Source organism: Somniosus microcephalus, chromosome 15 (genome assembly GCF_052327205.1).
Source record: "Somniosus microcephalus isolate GS21.2 chromosome 15, FLI_Smic_1.0, whole genome shotgun sequence".
NCBI lineage: Eukaryota > Metazoa > Chordata > Chondrichthyes > Squaliformes > Somniosidae > Somniosus > Somniosus microcephalus.
Window position 1 is genome coordinate 125,831,534 of NC_141001.1, and position 16,979 is coordinate 125,848,512.

The 16,979-nt window shown below is 48.7% G+C and overlaps 1 protein-coding gene across 3 annotated transcripts in view; it reads right to left on the reverse strand.

Moving 5' to 3' along the window:
* Positions 1-16,979, reverse strand: part of LOC147107219 (deformed epidermal autoregulatory factor 1 homolog) — a 128,873-nt gene that overhangs the window by 46,710 nt on the left and 65,184 nt on the right. For 2 of the 3 annotated variants that reach the window (XM_086008426.1, XM_086008425.1), the window contains exons 6-8: positions 12,125-12,190; positions 1,226-1,396; positions 858-984 (exon numbers count right to left, since the gene is read on the reverse strand). In XM_086008426.1, coding sequence (XP_085864552.1) covers positions 858-984; positions 1,226-1,396; positions 12,125-12,190 — 364 coding nt within the window. The remainder of the gene's footprint in view (positions 1-857; positions 985-1,225; positions 1,397-12,124; positions 12,191-16,979) is intronic. The other variant, XM_086008427.1, reaches the window with a different exon arrangement.

A 16,979-nucleotide genomic window follows, 5' to 3' on the forward strand; every position in this document is an offset into this window, starting at 1 on the left:
CAGGAGAGATTATCAAACATTTAACACCGAGCCACATAAAGAGATATTAGGACAGGTGACCAAAAGCTCGGTCAAAGAGGTCGGTTTTAAGGAACGTCTTATAGGAGGCGAGAGAGATAGAGAGGCGGAGAGGTTTAGGGAGGGAATTCCAGAGCTTAGGACCGAGACAGCTGAAGGCACGGCGATTAAAATCGGGGATGTGCAAGAGGCCAGAACTGGAGGAGCGCAGAGATCGCGGAGGGTTGTAGTGCTGGAGGAGGTTAGAGATAGGGATGGGGCGAGGTCATGGAGGGATTTGAACACATGGAGTGAATTTTAAAATCATGCCATTGGTGGACCGGGAGCCAATGTGGGTCACGAGCACAGGGCGTTGTTGGAATATGCACATGTTGGGCGAGGACAGAATGAGACTTGTCTGCGTGCCTCACCTCCACCACTGTCTAGGGTCAGACATGAATGATGCCAGTGAGGTCTGCACTTCATCATAGGCCCCAATCTTTGGACAGCATGGCAGAGAAGGGAGAGGAGACAGAGTGAAGATCAATCAATCAAGCATTCAAATCGACACGGTTGCATCATTCCGTAGAGAATATTTCACGTTGTGTGTGTCTGGAACTCAGGCTCAATCTGATGTCACATTCCACCGATCACTGAGGCTCACTATCGCAAAACAATGCACAGTGTGGATATCTCCCCTCCTCAGCTCACAGCACACACTCTTACTGGGCTCGAGTTACACCGGAGCTGGCAACTCAACTGCCTCTCTCAAATGCCGTTCTTCATGGGGTTTCTGTACAACGCCCGCCCCCCACCCCCAGGGTGGCAGTCAGACGCTTTTACTGTGACTTGAGACGTACAGGCTGCTCCAGTTGCCGCAGGCAGTAAAGTGATGTTCTTGGGAGATTCCTTCTTGACTGGGGTCGCACTTTGTTCATTTTCTTTTTTGCGCCTTTTGTAGGGGACGAAGAGCCTGACTGGGCCGGTCTGTGTGCAAAGAGCAAAGGGCACCGATTATATCCTCTAGCCCTCTCTCCAGCGGAACCAACATGTCCCTCTTCCTATCACAGCATTTTACATCATCTCCACCAACATCTTTACGCTCTAAAGATCGATGACACAAAACATCGAACGTGAACGGTGAAACCCCAAAAACTGCTCCGTTCCCCTCACCCCCACGCCCGCCTCAGCCTAACAAGAAACCCCACCCCCCCCCCCAGGCGCTCACCTCCGCACAGCTTCCTTCAGGCGGGAGGTGGGAACGGTCCAGGCCTCGGACAACGACGCTCTGGGATTGGCTGACGGAAGGTGCGCTGCCGAAGGGTGAGACCACCACTCTCACTTTTTCCCTCTCCCATCCCCCAGATTTGGAACGTTCCGCTACCACGAGACGCTCCACCTAACGGCAGAGCCAAGAAACGACAACACTCATTATAAACACGGCCAGCGGATTCGGACAAACCTGACTGGACTGGACCGGACTGCCGGGGATTTCACTCTGCGCTGAAGTCAGTGGGGAGTAGTATCGCAGCGGGTGCAAAGCCGGCATCCCACCCGATCCCGTGGGATTCCCACCCACTCGCCGAGTTAGGTTAAAACTATCCCCAGAGTGTCAGACAACCTTGTGATTGAAGCCTGTGACCTCTGGACTGAACAGTAAGCTCCCTCACTGCTCCTGCACCAACCTCGCTGCCCACTCAAACACACTCAAGGACGAGTAACACATTTTCAAATAATTCTACTAAAATGTAAACTTATTTTGGGGGCACTACAGGAAAGAGATGCCCATCGTATCTATGGTCAGGATCTGTCAGAGAGGGTCATATATCGATAATGACACTAAAGCAGGTGGCCTGTAAGTGACTCTCTAAAACTGGACGTCTAGACAAGCATTTTCCAGCAGTCCACGGGGGAAGGTTTGGGAAACAGGTCAGAATGCAGAGTGCGCACTGGGGAAGGAACCTGCCGCCCTTACCCGGTCTGACCTACACGTGACTCCAGTCCCACACTCTGGTTGATTCTTGATGCCCTGTGAAGTGGCCGAGCTGCTGGGGCAATTAGGGAGAAGCAGTAAACGCGGTTTTGCCAGCATCACACACAACCCCAGAACAAATAAAATGAGGAGATTAGTCAAATTGTATTTGTGATACCACAGCTGCCGTTTTCAGCTAAAATGTCGGTTAGCCGCCCAATTATTAAACAGATATTAGGGTTCATGGTACAATGCGAGTGCGGTCGGCGTTGAGTGTAAGCAAGAGTTTGGTAAGTGAGAGAAAAGTTATTTAAGTTTATTTCGAGAATTTAAGTGCAGGGAAAATTGAATTTTTTGAAGTAAGTTTAATTTATTAAAGTAAATTAAACTGTTGGGGAGTTTAAACCGGAAGTATAATCCGGGTTTAAAAAGGGGCGGGCCGAGTGCGGCAGCGCGAGTGCGGTCGGCGTTGAGTGTAAGCAAGAGTTTGGTAAGTGAGAGAGTTCGGGCAAGTGGGAGGTGAGGGGGTGTTTTTGCTCCGTTTTCTTTCCCACTCTCAGGCTTAGACAGCACTGCGGAAGCGGAGCAGCGAGACGACTCAACCCAACAGGCCCCACAGACAGCATTCAAAAGGGAGGCAGGTGATCAGCTGGTTGGTAGGTCCTCTTCCTTCTCTTTTACACCTTTATAAGTTGGTAAGTCCTATTAAATAGTGGTGTGATATTCATCGTCTATATCGGGCAGAGGGTCTTCATAACTAATAATAAGAAATGTAATTAATTATATAGAATGGGTGAGCAGGTGATGTGTTACTGCTGCGAAATGTGGGCGCCGGTGGACACCATTGATGCTCACGGTGAATACATTTGCGACAAGTGTTTGCTGCTAGAGGAACTCCGGCACCGTGTTGATGTGCTTGAGACCGAGCTTCAGACACTGCGACACATCAGAGGGGGGGGAGAAGTACCTGGACTTTATGCTTCAGAAGGTAGTCACACCTATGAAATTAATTAATTCAGACGTAGTCAGTGGTCAGGGACAGGACGGTGTGACTATGAGTGAGGCAGGTACGGGGATCCAGGAGGTAGTGTTGGAGGAGCCGCAGCCCTTGCCCTTGTCAAACAGGTTCGAGGTTCTTACTCCCTGTGGGGGCAGGAGCGGGGACTGCAGGGAGGATGAGCAACCTGGCCACAGCACCGTGGAACGGGGGGCCATTCAAGAGGGGGGAGTAAATAGAAATGTTGTAGTGGTAGGGGATAGTATCATTAGGGGGATAGGTAGAGTTCTCTGCAGTCGAGAGCGGGAGCAGGTCCTTAACCCTGCCCGGTGCCAGGGTTAAGGACATCTCTTCTAGGCTAGAGAGAAACTTGAAGTGGGAGGGGGAGGATCCAGTTGTCGTGGTCCATGTTGGTACCAACGACGTAGATAGAACAAGGAAGAAGGTTCTGTTAAAGGAGTATGAGCAGCTAGGGGTCAAATTAAAAAACAGAACCTCAAGGGTAATAATCTCTGGATTATTACCTGAGCCACGAGCGATTTTGGCTAGGATAAATAAAATTAGAGAGTTAAATGCGTGGCTCAAAGACTGGTGTGGGAGTAATGGGTTTTGTTTCTTGGGACACTGGCACCAGTACTGAGACAGGAGAGAGCTGTTCCGTTGGAACGGACTTCACCTGGCCAGTGCTGGGACTAGAATCCTGGCGAATCATATAACTAGGGCTGTAGAGAGGGCTTTAAACTAATTAGTGGGGGGGGAGGTTTCTAGAGAGCAAATAATAAAAATGACAACGGAGAAGGTCATAGACCTAGGTAGCAGTGGGGGAATTAAAAACCAGAGAGTCAGGAAGGGACAGAATGTATGGAGTAAAAGGTAAAGTAGTAAAAGGGGAAAAAGCAGGAACTAAGTGTCACAAAACATATTTGAAAGTTCTGTATCTGAATGCACGTAGCATTCGTAACAAAATGGATGAGTTTGGATGCGTGGCTAAAGAGTTGGTGTAGGGGGGAGGGTTTTACTTTCCTGGATCACTGGGCCTGCTTCTGGGAAAGGTGGGACTTGTACAAGTCGGACGGGGTGCACCTGAACCAGAGCGGGACAAATATCCTTGCGGGGAGGTTTGCTAGCACTGTTGGGGGGGGTTTAAACTAACTTGGCAGGGGGATGGGATACAGAGGGGAGCTGAAATAGGGGGTGATGTGCTGCCAATTGTAGAGAAAAAAACAAGTCAGCTTGTAGACAGGGCAAATATATAAGGGCAAGGCTGGATGGCATCTATTTTAATGCAAGGAGTCTTGCAAATAAGGTGGATGAACTGAAGGTGTTGATAAACACATGGGAGTATGATATTGTTGCTATCACGGAGACATGGTTGAGGGAGGGGCAAGACCGGCAGCTCAATATTCCGGGGTACAGAGTCTTCAGGCGAGACAGAGGGGGAGGTATAAGAGGAGGGGGTGTCGCAATATTAATTAAGGAGTCAATTACTGCAGTAAGGAGGGATGATATATTAGCAGGTTCCTCTAATGAGGCCATATGGGTGGAGCTTAAAAGCAAAAAGGGGGCAAGCACTTTGCTGGGAGTGTACTATAGGCCTCCAAACAGTCAGGGGGAGATTGAGGAACAGATATGTAGGCAAATCTCAGAGAAATGTGCAAATAATAGGGTAATAATAATGGGGGATTTCAACTTCCCCAACATTAACTGGGATAGTCAGAGTGTGAAAGGCTCAGAGGGTGTAGAATTCTTAAAGTGCATCCAGGAGAGCTTTTTGAGCCAGCATGTAGAAAGTCCTACAAGAGAGGGGGCGGTACTGGACCTAATTCTAGGGAATGTGGCCGGCCAAGTGGAAAAAGTGCTAGTAGGTGAGCACTTTGGTGATAGTGACCATAATATGGTAAGATTTAAGGTGGTCATGGAAAAGGACAGGGATGGGCCGGAAATAAAGGTTCTAAATTGGGGGAAGGCCGATTTTAATAGGGTAAGGCAGGATCTGGCCAAAATGGACTGGGATCAGCTACTTGTAGGAAAATCCACATCGGAGCAATGGGAGGCTTTCAGAAGGGAGATTGAGATCATACAATGGCAACATGTTCCCGTAAAGGTCAAGAGTGGTTCCAAAGACCACAGGGAACCTTGGATGTCAGGGGATATACGAGAATGGATTAGGAAAAAAAGGAGGGCTTTTGGTAGATACAAAAGGCTAAAGACGGAGGAAGCCCTAGAGGAGTACAAAAAGTGCAGGGGGATACTTAAAAAAGAAATTAGGAGATCAAGGAGGGGCCATGAAATAACACTGGCGAGCAAAATAAAGGAAAATCCTAAGATGTTTTATAAGTATATTAAGGGTAAGAGGATAACTAGGGAAAAAATAGGGCCCATTAGGGACAAAAGTGGCAATCTGTGTGTGGAGCCGGAAGATGTCGGAGGGGTTCTAAATGAATTTTTTGCATCTGTTTTCACTATGGAGAAGGACGATGTAGACATAGAAATAGGGCGGGGGGACTGTGATATGCTCGAACATATTAACAACGAGAGGGAGGAGGTATTGGCGGTTTTAGCTGGCCAAAAAATGGATAAATCCCCAGGCCCGGATGAAATGTATCCCAGGCTGCTGTGTGAGGCAAAGGAAGAGATTGCGGGGGCTCTAACACATATATTCAGGACCTCTCTGGCCACAGGGGATGTGCCAGAGGACTGGAGAACCGCTAATGTAGTACCATTATTCAAGAAGGGTAGTAGGGAAAAACCGGGGAACTACAGGCCAGTGAGCCTAACATCAGTGGTAGGAAAATTATTGGAAAAAATTCTGAGGGACAAAATTTGTCTCCGCTTGGAGAGGCAAGGATTAATCAGGGATAGTCAACATGGCTTTGTCAAGGGAAGATCATGTCTGACTAATTTGATTGAATTTTTTGAGGGGGTGACTAGGTGTGTGGATGAGGGTAACGCAGTGGATGTGGTATACATGGATTTCAGTAAGGCCTTCGATAAAGTCCCGCACAGGAGACTGGTCAAGAAGGTAAGAGCCCATGGAATCCAGGGTGCCTTGGCACATTGGATACAAAACTGGCTTAGTGGCAGAAGGCAGAGGGTGATGGTCGAAGGTTGTTTTTGTGACTGGAAGCCTGTGGCCAGTGGGGTACCACAGGGATCGGTGCTGGGTCCCTTGCTGTTTGTGGTCTACATTAATGACTTGGATATGAATGTAAAAGGTATGATCAGTAAGTTCGCGGATGATACAAAAATTGGTAGGGTGGTAAATAGTGAGGAGGGTAGCCTCAGTCTGCAGGACGATATAGATGGGTTGGTCAGATGGGCGGAACAGTGGCAAATGGAATTTAACCCGGAAAAGTGTGAGGTGATGCACTTTGGGGGGACTAACAAGGCAAGGGAATACACAATGAATGGAAGGACCCTAGGCAAGACGGAGGGTCAGAGGGATCTGGGTGTGCAAGTACACAGATCCCTGAAGGCGGCGGAACAGGTGGATAAGGTGGTAAAAAAGGCATATGGGATACTTGCCTTCATTAGCCGAGGCATTGAATATAAGAGCAAGGAGGTTATGATGGAGCTGTATAAAACACTGGTTAGGCCACAGCTGGAATACTGTGTGCAGTTCTGGTCGCCACACTACAGGAAGGATGTGATCGCGTTAGAGAGGGTGCAGAGGAGGTTCACCAGGATGTTACCAGGGCTGGAGCGCTTCAGCTATGAAGAGAGACTGGGCAGATTGGGTTTGTTTTCCTTGGAGCAGAGGAGGCTGAGGGGGGACATGATTGAGGTGTACAAAATTATGAGGGGCATAGATAGGATGGATGCTGAGGAGCTTTTTCCCTTAGTAGAGGGGTCAATAACTAGGGGGCATAGATTCAAGGTAAAGGGCGGGAGGTTTAGAGGGGATTTGAGAAAGAACTTTTTCACCCAGAGGGTGGTTGGAGTCTGGAACTCACTGCCTGAAAGGGTTGTGGAGGCAGAAACCCTCACAACATTTAAGAAGCATTTGGATGAGCACTTGAAATGCCATAGCATACAAGGCTACGGACCAAATGCTGGAATATGGGATTAGATTAGACAGGGCTTGATGGCCGGCGCGGACACGATGGGCCGAAGGGCCTCTATCCGTGCTGTATTACTCTATGACTCTATGACTCGACGGCACAAATAACTACATATGGGTGTGATCTTGTGGCTATTACAGAAACATGGCTGCAGGGTGACCATGACTGGGAATTAAACATACGAGGGTATTTAACAATCAGGAAGGAGAGGCAGGAAGGGGAGCTGGGGTGGCTATGTTAATAAACGAAGGAATCACTGCAAGACAGAGAAATGATATTGGGTCAAAGGATCAGGATGATGAAACAGTTTGGGTGGAGATAAGGAATAATAAGGGGAAAAAAACACTAGTGGGCGTAGTCTATAGGCCTCCTAACAGTTGCAACTCTGTTGGACAGAGTATTAATCAGGAAATAGTTGGGGCTTGTAATAAGGGAACAGCTATAATTATGGGGGATTTTAACTTTCATATTAATTGGACAAATCAAATTGGAGAGGGCAGCCTTGAGGAAGAGTTCATTGAGTGTATTAGGGATGGGTTTCTTGAGCAGTATGTAACTGGACCAACCAGGGGGCAGGCAATCTTAGATCTGGTCCTGTGTAATGAGACAGGATTAATAAAAAATGTCCTAGTAAAGGATCCCCTTGGAACGAGTGACCATAACATGGTTGAATTCCATATTCAATTAGAGGGTGAGAAGGTTGGATCTCAAACAAACGTACTGAGCTTGAATAAAGGAGACTATGAAGGTATGAGAGCGGAATTGATTAGAGTGGACTGGGAAAATAGATTAAAGGGTAAGACGGTACATGATCAGTGGTGTACATTCAAGGAGTTATTTTACAACTTTCAAAAAATATATATTCCACTGAGGAAAAAAGGGTGTAAAAGAAAAGACAGCCATCCGTGGCTAAGCAAAGTAATAAAGGATAGTATCCGACTAAAAACAAGGGCATATAAGGTAGCCAAATCTAGTGGGAGGATAGAAGATTGGGAAGTCTTTAAAAGACAGCAAAAAATAACTAAAAGACTGATTAAGAAAGGGAAGATAGATTATGAAAGTAAATTAGCAAAAAATATGAAAACAGACAGCAAGAGTTTCTATAGTTATATAAAAAGAAAAAGGGTGGCTAAAGTAAATGTTGGTCCCTTAGAGGATAAGACCGGGAAATTAATGGTGGGAAACATGGAGATGGCAAAAACACTGAACAAATATTTTGTATCAGTCTTTACAGTAGAGGACACTAAGAATATCCCAACACTGGGCAAACAGGGGGCTCTAGGGGGGGGGAGGAGCTAAATACGATTAAAATCACTAAGGAAGTGGTACTCGGTAAAATAATGGGACTTAAGGCGGATAAATCCCCTGGACCTGATGGCTTACATCCTAGGGTCTTGAGGGAAGTGGCGGTAGGGATTGTGGATGCATTGGTAATAATTTTCCAAACTCCCTGGACTCAGCAAAGGTCCCGGCAGACTGGAAAACTGCTAATGTAACACCCTTATTTAAAAAGGGTAGTAGACAGAAGGCTGGAAACTATAGACCGGTTAGCCTAACATCTGTGGTAGGTAAAATTTTAGAGTCTATTATTAAGGAGACAGTAACGGGACATTTGGATAAACATAATTTAATAGGACAAAGTCAGCATGGTTTTACGAAGGGGAAGTCATGTTTGACAAATTTGCTTGAGTTCTTTGAGGACGTAACATACAGGGTGGATAAAGGGGAACCAGTGGACGTAGTGTATTTAGACTTCCAAAAGGCATTTGACAAGGTGCCACACAAAAGATTATTGCTCAAGATAAAAAATCACGGGGTTGGGGGTAATATTCTGGCATGGGTGGAGGATTGGCTATCTAACAGAAAGCAGAGAGTTGGGATAAATGGTTCATTCTCAGACTGACAATCAGTAACTAGTGGTGTTCCGCAGGGGTCAGTGCTGGGACCCCAACTCTTTACAATCTATATTAACGATTTGGAGGAAGGGACCGAGTGTAACATATCAAAGTTTGCAGATGATACAAAGATGGGAGGGAAAGTAGTGAGTGAGGAGGACATAAAAAATCTGCAAAGGGATATCGACAGGCTAAGTAAATGGGCAGAGATTTGGCAGATGGAATATAATACTGGAAAGTGTGAGGTTATGCACTTTGGTAGGAAAACATCATAGAGCAAGTTATTATCTTAATGGCAAGAAACTGGAAAGTACTGCAGTACAAAGGGATCTGGGGGTCCTGGTGCACGAAACACAAAAAGTTAGTATGCAGGTACAGCAGGTGATCAAAAAGGCCAATGGAATGTTGGCTTTTATTGCTAGGGGGATGGAATATAAAAACAGGGAGGTATTGCTGCAGTTGTACAAGGTATTGGTGAGACCGCACCTGGAATACTGCATACAGTTTTGGTGTCCATACTTAAGAAAAGACATACTTGCTCTCGAGGCAGTACAAAGAAGGTTCACTCGGTTAATCCCGGGGATGAGGGGGTTGACATATGAGGAGAGGTTGAGTAGATTGGGACTCTACTCATTGGAGTTCAGAAGAATGAGGCGCGATCTTATTGAAACATATAAGATTGTGAAGGGGCTTGATCGGGTGGATGCGGTGAGGATGTTCCCAATGATGGGTGAAACTAGAACTAGGGGGCATAGTCTTAGAATAAGGGGCTGCTCTTTCAAAACTGAGATGAGGAGAAACTTCTTCACTCAGAGGGTGGTAGGTCTGTGGAATTTGCTGCCCCAGAGAGCTGTGGAAGCTACATCATTAAATAAATTTAAAATAGAAATAGACAGTTTCCTAGAAGTAAGGGGAATAAGGGGTTATGGGGAGTGGGCAGGAAATCAGACATGAGGCTAGGTTCGGATTGGTCATGGCCCTGTGGGTGGCGGAGCGGGCCCAGGGGCCGTGTAGCCTGGTCCTGCTCCTACTTCTTGTGTTCTAATTCTGTGTTAGATTTCAGGAGATGGTTCTATTCACAGGGATTAGTGGAGACCTCGGGAACAGGTTGCCAGCTAGGAGTCCTTCAAGAGTAAATTGGGCCTGTTCCTGGCTGGGGTGGAGATCACCTCTTACAGAAGGTAAGTACTGTAGGAAATACAGGGACAGAGTGATCTCCTGGACGAGTTTCGATCGCCTAGAGGGGTCGGAGAGGAATTTCCCAGATTTTTTCTCCCAAATTGGCCATTGGGTTTTTTATCTGGTTTTTCGCCTCTCCCGGGAGATCACATGGGTTCGGGTGGATGGCGAGTGATAGAAGATTTGAGGTTAGGATCAGATCAGCCATGATCTTATTGAATGGCGGAGCAGGCTCGAGGGGCCGATTGGCCTACTCCTGCTCCTATTTCTTATGTTCTTATGTTCTTAAATGCCAGCTACCAGGAGGGGTGGGGGTGGCATGTAGAGAAAGCCTGGTCCACCAGCTCTGCATGCTGGGATGTTGTGGGCACGCTGCCCGGTGTTTCCCGCTATGGACGCTGCCCGGCGAGAGAGGGCATCCGCAAAATCAGCTTCACTATTTCTGCGTGAACTCGGTGCAGGGCAGCGGGCGGACTGCTGCTCTCCTCCTGCAGCGTGTGGGTTTTACTGCATCGCTGCGCACTACATGTGGGCTCAGGGTAGAGGTGCCTCCTCCGAGGAACATCTGCTGCTAAGGTTTCATTAAGACTTAAGGCACAGGACCCAGCAGGAAGCATCGTGGGACAATACACTGTCTGTACAAGTGACTACAATTCAAAAATATTGAAATGGCTGTGAAGTGCTTTGGAAGGGTTGGAGGGCGTGAAAGGTGCAGTAGAAATGCAACCTTCTTTTTCTTACTGGAATCTGGGTTTGAATCCTGCATAAACTAACGTCTGTGCTTTCCTGTGGCGAACAGACCTCACGCAGAATGTAGCAACCCAGTTGCTGGCGGACAGCAGCCCACAACACAAGCCTGTACATTAGCAATGATAGTCCTGTCTCCCAGTGAGACAGACAATCACACGGTTTCTCCTCGGTTTGGGGGTGAGACAGATTACTGCGGCAGAGCAGCGAGAGCGTCCCTCTGCATCTACTCATTCAACAGCAGGCCTGCGAGGCACCAGATTCTAAAACTCAGCCCAAAGCCAGAACATCCTCCACTTCCAAGCACGCAAACACCTCCGTCAATCAGCACAAAACTTCACCCAAACAACAGCTTTATAAAAAGAGGTTTCAAGCAAACCCGAGAGGCACAGAGTGACCGAGGAGAGGGGGGGGGGGGCGGGGCGAGCGGAGAGGGGGCGGGGCGAGCGGAGAGGGGGCGGGGCGAGGAGAGGGGCAGAGAGTGTTTACTTTTGTTTAACAACCTAGTGGTGACAATTGCCGGGGAGTAATGCACATCAGGGACTTTAGCCGGTTAACAGCTTTGTTAGTTATTCTGAACAGGTGAACAGCTGTGTTAAATTAACTCAAACAAGTTACCCAGTGCGCTACCAAAGGGAGTTAAACCCGCTGCGAGTGAGCTGGGAGATTCCTACAGGCAGACTTTCCTTTACATACTGGAGTGGAGCCCATGATCCTCTGGTGGGGGGAGTCCAGAACAAAGGGGCATAATCTTAAAATTAGAGCCAGGCCGTTCAGGGGTGATGTCAGGAAGCATTTCGTCACACAAAGGGTGGTGGAAATCTGGAACTCTCCCCCCAAAAAGCTGTGGATGCCGGGGGTCAATTGGAGCTTTCAAAACTGAGAGCGATAGATTTTTGTTGGGTGAGGATATCGAGGGATACGGAGCAAAGGCAGGTAGATGGAGTTAAGTTACAGATCAGCCATGATTTAACTGAATGGTGGAACAGACTCGAGGGGCTGAATGAGCTCCTCCTGCTCCTGTCCCGCACTCCCTGGAGACAGCCTCGTTCACAGCGAGTCTGGGTTGGGGAATTGGGTCAGACCCGGTTACTCTGTCGCGGACTTGCGTCGTGGTGTGGCTTCACTGCTAGCAGCACAAAATGAACCTGTACACGTGCCTCTCTCAGCAACTGGTCGAGATACTGGACCACGGAGACTAGTGTAATCATACACTACTGTGTGACTAATCATCAACAGCACCATTATAACCACCAATTCCTAACTAGCAACTCACCAGAGACATGTCGTCACAGCAAGCAGCACAGGTGCACGAAGCTGCATGGGGATTTAGGATGCCATCCTGGAAAACAACCATAGAAATATCAACACAGTTAGTCACAGAATCAGTTCTGGCCTCGGGAGAGATGAGGGTCTGAACATTATACTGAACCAAACCTAAAATGAGATTTTGCTCATGACAAGCCTAGGTTCCATTCATCGGAATTCCCTCCCTAAACCTCTCCACCTCGCTCTCTCCTTTAAGACACTCCTCAAAACCTAGCTCTTTGACAAGCTTTTGATCACATCTCCTAATATCTCATGTGGCTTGGACAGAGCTCCTGTGAAGCGCCTTGGGACCAATGTCCCCCATAAGCTGCACTGCCTCCTACGCAACCTGCCTCCTCCAATGCGCGGACTATTCAAATTTTTGCTCGTGCGTGGTAGCTACAATGCAACAGTCAGTAAGCGGCCTGCGCGGGACCTTGCGGGTGACTGCGCAGCCGAGCAGCTTCTCAGGAACATTAGTTGGGACATTTTATTATGTGAAAGGTGCTATATAAATGCAAGTTGGTGTTACTGCATCCGAGCTCACAGGATCGATTCACAGGGATCCGATTCTCAGCGTTTGTGCCTCCGAAAGCCTGAAGCCAGAGTGGGTGAACGCCAACACTTCCACATACCTCGCAATACTCGCACTTGTACAGTTCAACGTCAATTGGTTTAAGGTGACTGGTTATCAAGTAGAATTTGGGGTTAAATAGGGACATAAATAGGAGTATAAGTGTAAAAAGATAAAGATAGATTTGTACAAAACACTGGTTAGGCCACAGTTAGAGACTGGGTGCAGTTTTGTGCCCCATTACAGATAGGACTTTAAAACCACAGAGAGCAGATAGGGTAGATTCACCAGGGGCGGAAACTGGAGCTCTGAGCACAGACTAGAGATGCTGCGACTGTGCCCACTGGAGCAGAGGAGGAGATTTACTAGGGGTTTTTAACATTAGGACAGGTTTTGATAGTGAAGAGGGAAAGACAAGCAGGGTCATGGCGCGATGGTTTTCCGAGAGTGGAGTGCAAGAGTGCAGTGTTAGTGAGAGATTGCATAGTGGGAGGAGCAGTCGCCTCTGTAAGTGTAAACATACATCCCGACTGATGTGTTGCCTCCCACATGCCAGGGTAAAGGATATAATGGAGCAGCTGCCAGGGTTCTTGGAGAGGGAGGGCGAATAGCCAGAAGTGGTGGTTCATGTCGGAATCAGTGGCGCGGAGAATAGGATTCAGGTCATCAGGAGGAGCTTCAGGAGTCAGATCAAACAGCCGGGCCTCAAAAGGTGAGAATTTCAGTATTATAACCAGTGCCATGTGGGAGCCAGCTCAGGGTCAGAGGTCAGGAATGGGGCTCTGGGTCGGGGGACGGGGTCGGGGCCCTGGGTCGGGGTCAGGGGACGGGGCTCGGGAGACGGGGCTTTGGGTCGGAGCTCGGGGGACGGGGCCGTGTCGGGGAACGGGGCTCGGGGGATGGGAGTCAGAGGACAGGGTCGGGGGACGGGGCTCGGGGGCATTCAGGGATGGGATAGTCGGGGTACGAGGCAGTCAGGGTGAGGGCAGGGCAACCAACAGATGGAATTAAGCTTGTAATGGACACTGAGGGGATGGCCGAGATACTATAGGAGGACTCTGCTCAGTTTGTACATTGGATCCGAGCCTTGGGACTGTAGAATCACCAGAGGCGGGCTTATGACGGTGGGGGATTTTATTCAGAGACGTGGCACTAAAGAAATTACTATAACTGAATGTAGATAAATGATTGGCACCTGATGGTTTATATAATGGAGATATATTTACTCAACTGTAAAGTATAAAACACTAGTTAGTCATAGCTAGAGTACTGCGTGCAGTACTGGTCACCACATTGTAGGAAAGATGCAATTGAACTAGAGAGGGTACTGAGGCGATTTACAAGGATGTTTCCAAGACTGGAGAATTTTAGCTATGCAGAAAGATTGGAGAGGCTGGGGTTGTTTTCTTTGGAACAGAGGAGGCTGAGGGGAGACTTGATTGAGGTGTATAAAATTATGAGGGGCCTAGAGAGAGTGGATAGGAAGGACCTATTTCCCTTAGCAGAAGGGTCAATAACCAGGAGCCATAGATTTAAAGTAATTGGTAGAAGGATTAGCGGGGAGTTGAGAAGAATGTTTTCACCCAGAGGGCAGTGGGTGTCTGGAACTCACTGCCTGAAAGGGTGGTAGAGGCAGGAACCCTCATCACATTTATAAAGTACTTGGATATGCGCTTGAAGTGCCGTAACCTACAGGGCTACGGACCAAGAGCTGGACAGTGGGATTAGGCTGGAGAGCTCTTTGTCGGCCGGCACGGACACACTGGGCCGAATGGCCTCCTTCTGCGCTGTAAATTTCTATGATTCTAATGGTCCAAACTTCTGTAGATCCAGGTGGAATATTAAAGAAAATGGAGCAAAGTCATGGATTAGACAGAGTGGGATATTGAAGGGCATCATTGGACCATAGAGCGGTCTATAAAGAGCGGGGGTTAAACGGAGTGTACTTAAACAAAGGGGGAGAAATTCGGTTGTTAGCGCCACCGATTAGCGCCTAAAGAGGCCGAGAAGTGGGGCGCTAGCCAATTTCCGGGCGGGCGCAAGGCGCCTCGCCCCATATTGAGCATGCATTTAGCGCCGGCGCTAAATCTTAGCGCCCGCTCATGGGCGCAGGCTGATTATGACGTCATTTGAGTGTGCAACGCCTTTTGGGCGCCCCGGATCGGAAATTCAGTGGCGCCCCCCTCCGTAGCGACTGGCGCTAATAGTGACAGCTTACCTGGACCTTACCAAGTCGCTCTCGGGCTGGAGGAGCGTTATTTAAAGGGGACTGGTGTGGTTTAAAAGCGGCAGCCATTTTTGAATCACAACTTCCTCGAGAGCTACAAAGAGTTGCTGAGCTGCACACTGAGAGCCATTTGACCACTGAGCTAGCGCAGGCAGACGATCTTCAGCCTTCTGACCATCACCTTGCTGTTGGTGAGCCTTGACAACAGGGAACCTTCCTGTGGGCACTTATTATGGGGGCTGCATTGGAGGGGAACGTCCTGCTGCTGAATCATCTGGAAAGGGCACTGAGACGCTGGGAGAGGGGGGCGGGCATGGCCAGACGGAGGAGGGCCAACAGACGTCGCCACAGCAGACCTTACGCTGGCAGGGTTTTCCGACAGCAGTTTTCCTACATGAACATGCTGGAGGAGAAGTGTGTCAAAAGGCTGCGATTTAGAAAGGAGGTGGTGACTGAGCTGTGCCAGCTGCTTCAGCCAGATCTGCAGCCTCAGATAAGGTGCAGGACATCTCTGTCGGCGGCTGAGAAGATGGCTGCTGGCCTGAACTTCTACGCGAGCGGCTCTTCTCAGGCTGCGCGTCAGAGGCTGATCAGAAGTAGCTTCTAGGCCCCTCTCACGGAATGCTTGCTGCCATTCCAAGAACAGGAATGGAACCGGTCTGATACCCCCAAGCCTGTGAAGGGCAAGATGCATGTAAATAGAAGGCATGGCCATTGTAAATGAAGAAAGTGTTTCATTACACAAAATGTGGTTCCTTCAAACATGAGAAAGCTATGGCAACAGAAAGCAAAACTAATACACTGACACATAACTGCCTCTCACACCCGGGAGACTGTCCAAAACATAAATCACATTCCGACCATCTTCCTTGGCCTTGATTCCACTGCGCCAACCAAAGCATCCAATGCCCCATCAGGGAGGCGTTCCGCCCTCTGCCTCACCCTTTCCATGTCTTGCTAGGCTGGTGCGCCACAGGTAGGCTCCCACCGCTTTGAAGGCCTACAAGGCAGTGAGTGTGTCTGGTGATGCCAATTGACCTGCCCCTTTAAGAGCTGGCCGGCGCCACTGTGTCTCAGGGAAAGTGATTATTGACAGCACCCTCGCTGCGCCCCGCCGCCACGAAATTGGGTTGCGCCGCCGGGTTAGCGCCTTAAGAGTAGCGTGCAGCGCCTGATTTAGCGCCGCAATCACCTTTAGGGGCGCTGCAACCTAATATCGCGCTAGGTGGCGCTAAATTGCGCCTGCCGCTAAACTTTGCGCATCGCCAGGACTAGCGCCCCAAACACGGCTATACCGAATTTCTAGGCCAAAGTGTTTTATTTGTGAATTTGGAAAGAGTGGGAATTCGGAGAAGAGGGGGAAGGAGTTGCTGCTTTTTGCCGACACTACTTGTAGTGCTTTGTGTTACAGGTAGATATTTAATTTCAGTCCCCATAACTTAATCTAGATCAAGTAAGTAGTCAAGAAACTACACTGTAAACTAAGTTACCTAATTACAAATATAATTTAATAAAACAAGGTGATATAGGGAGGGCAGTGCAGGCGGTGTGCCACAACTGCAGCATGTGGGAGGTTGTGGAGAACATTGTGATCCCGGACAACCACGTTTGCAGTAAGTGCCTGCATCTTGAGGAACTTCAGCTCAGAGTATTTGAGCTGGAGTCTGAGGTGCAGACATTGCGGGGCATCAGGGATGAGGAGAGTTACCTGGACACTTTGATCCAGGAGGCAGTCACACCCCTTAGGTTAGGTAGTGGTACAGGTCTGGTTAATGGTCAGGGACAGGAGGGTGTGCCTGCAACTCAGGCAGGTAAGGGGACCCCAGGTGCAGTGCTGGAGGAGCCTCAGCCTTTGCCCTTGTCCAACAGGTATGAGGTTCTTGCTGCCTGTGTGGATGAGGGAAAAGCCTGCAGGATGGATGAGCAAGCTGACCATGGCACCATGGTGCAGGTGGCCATTCAGGTGGGGGGAGTGAAAAGGAATGTAGTTGTGGTGGGGGACAGTATAGTCAGGGAGATAGA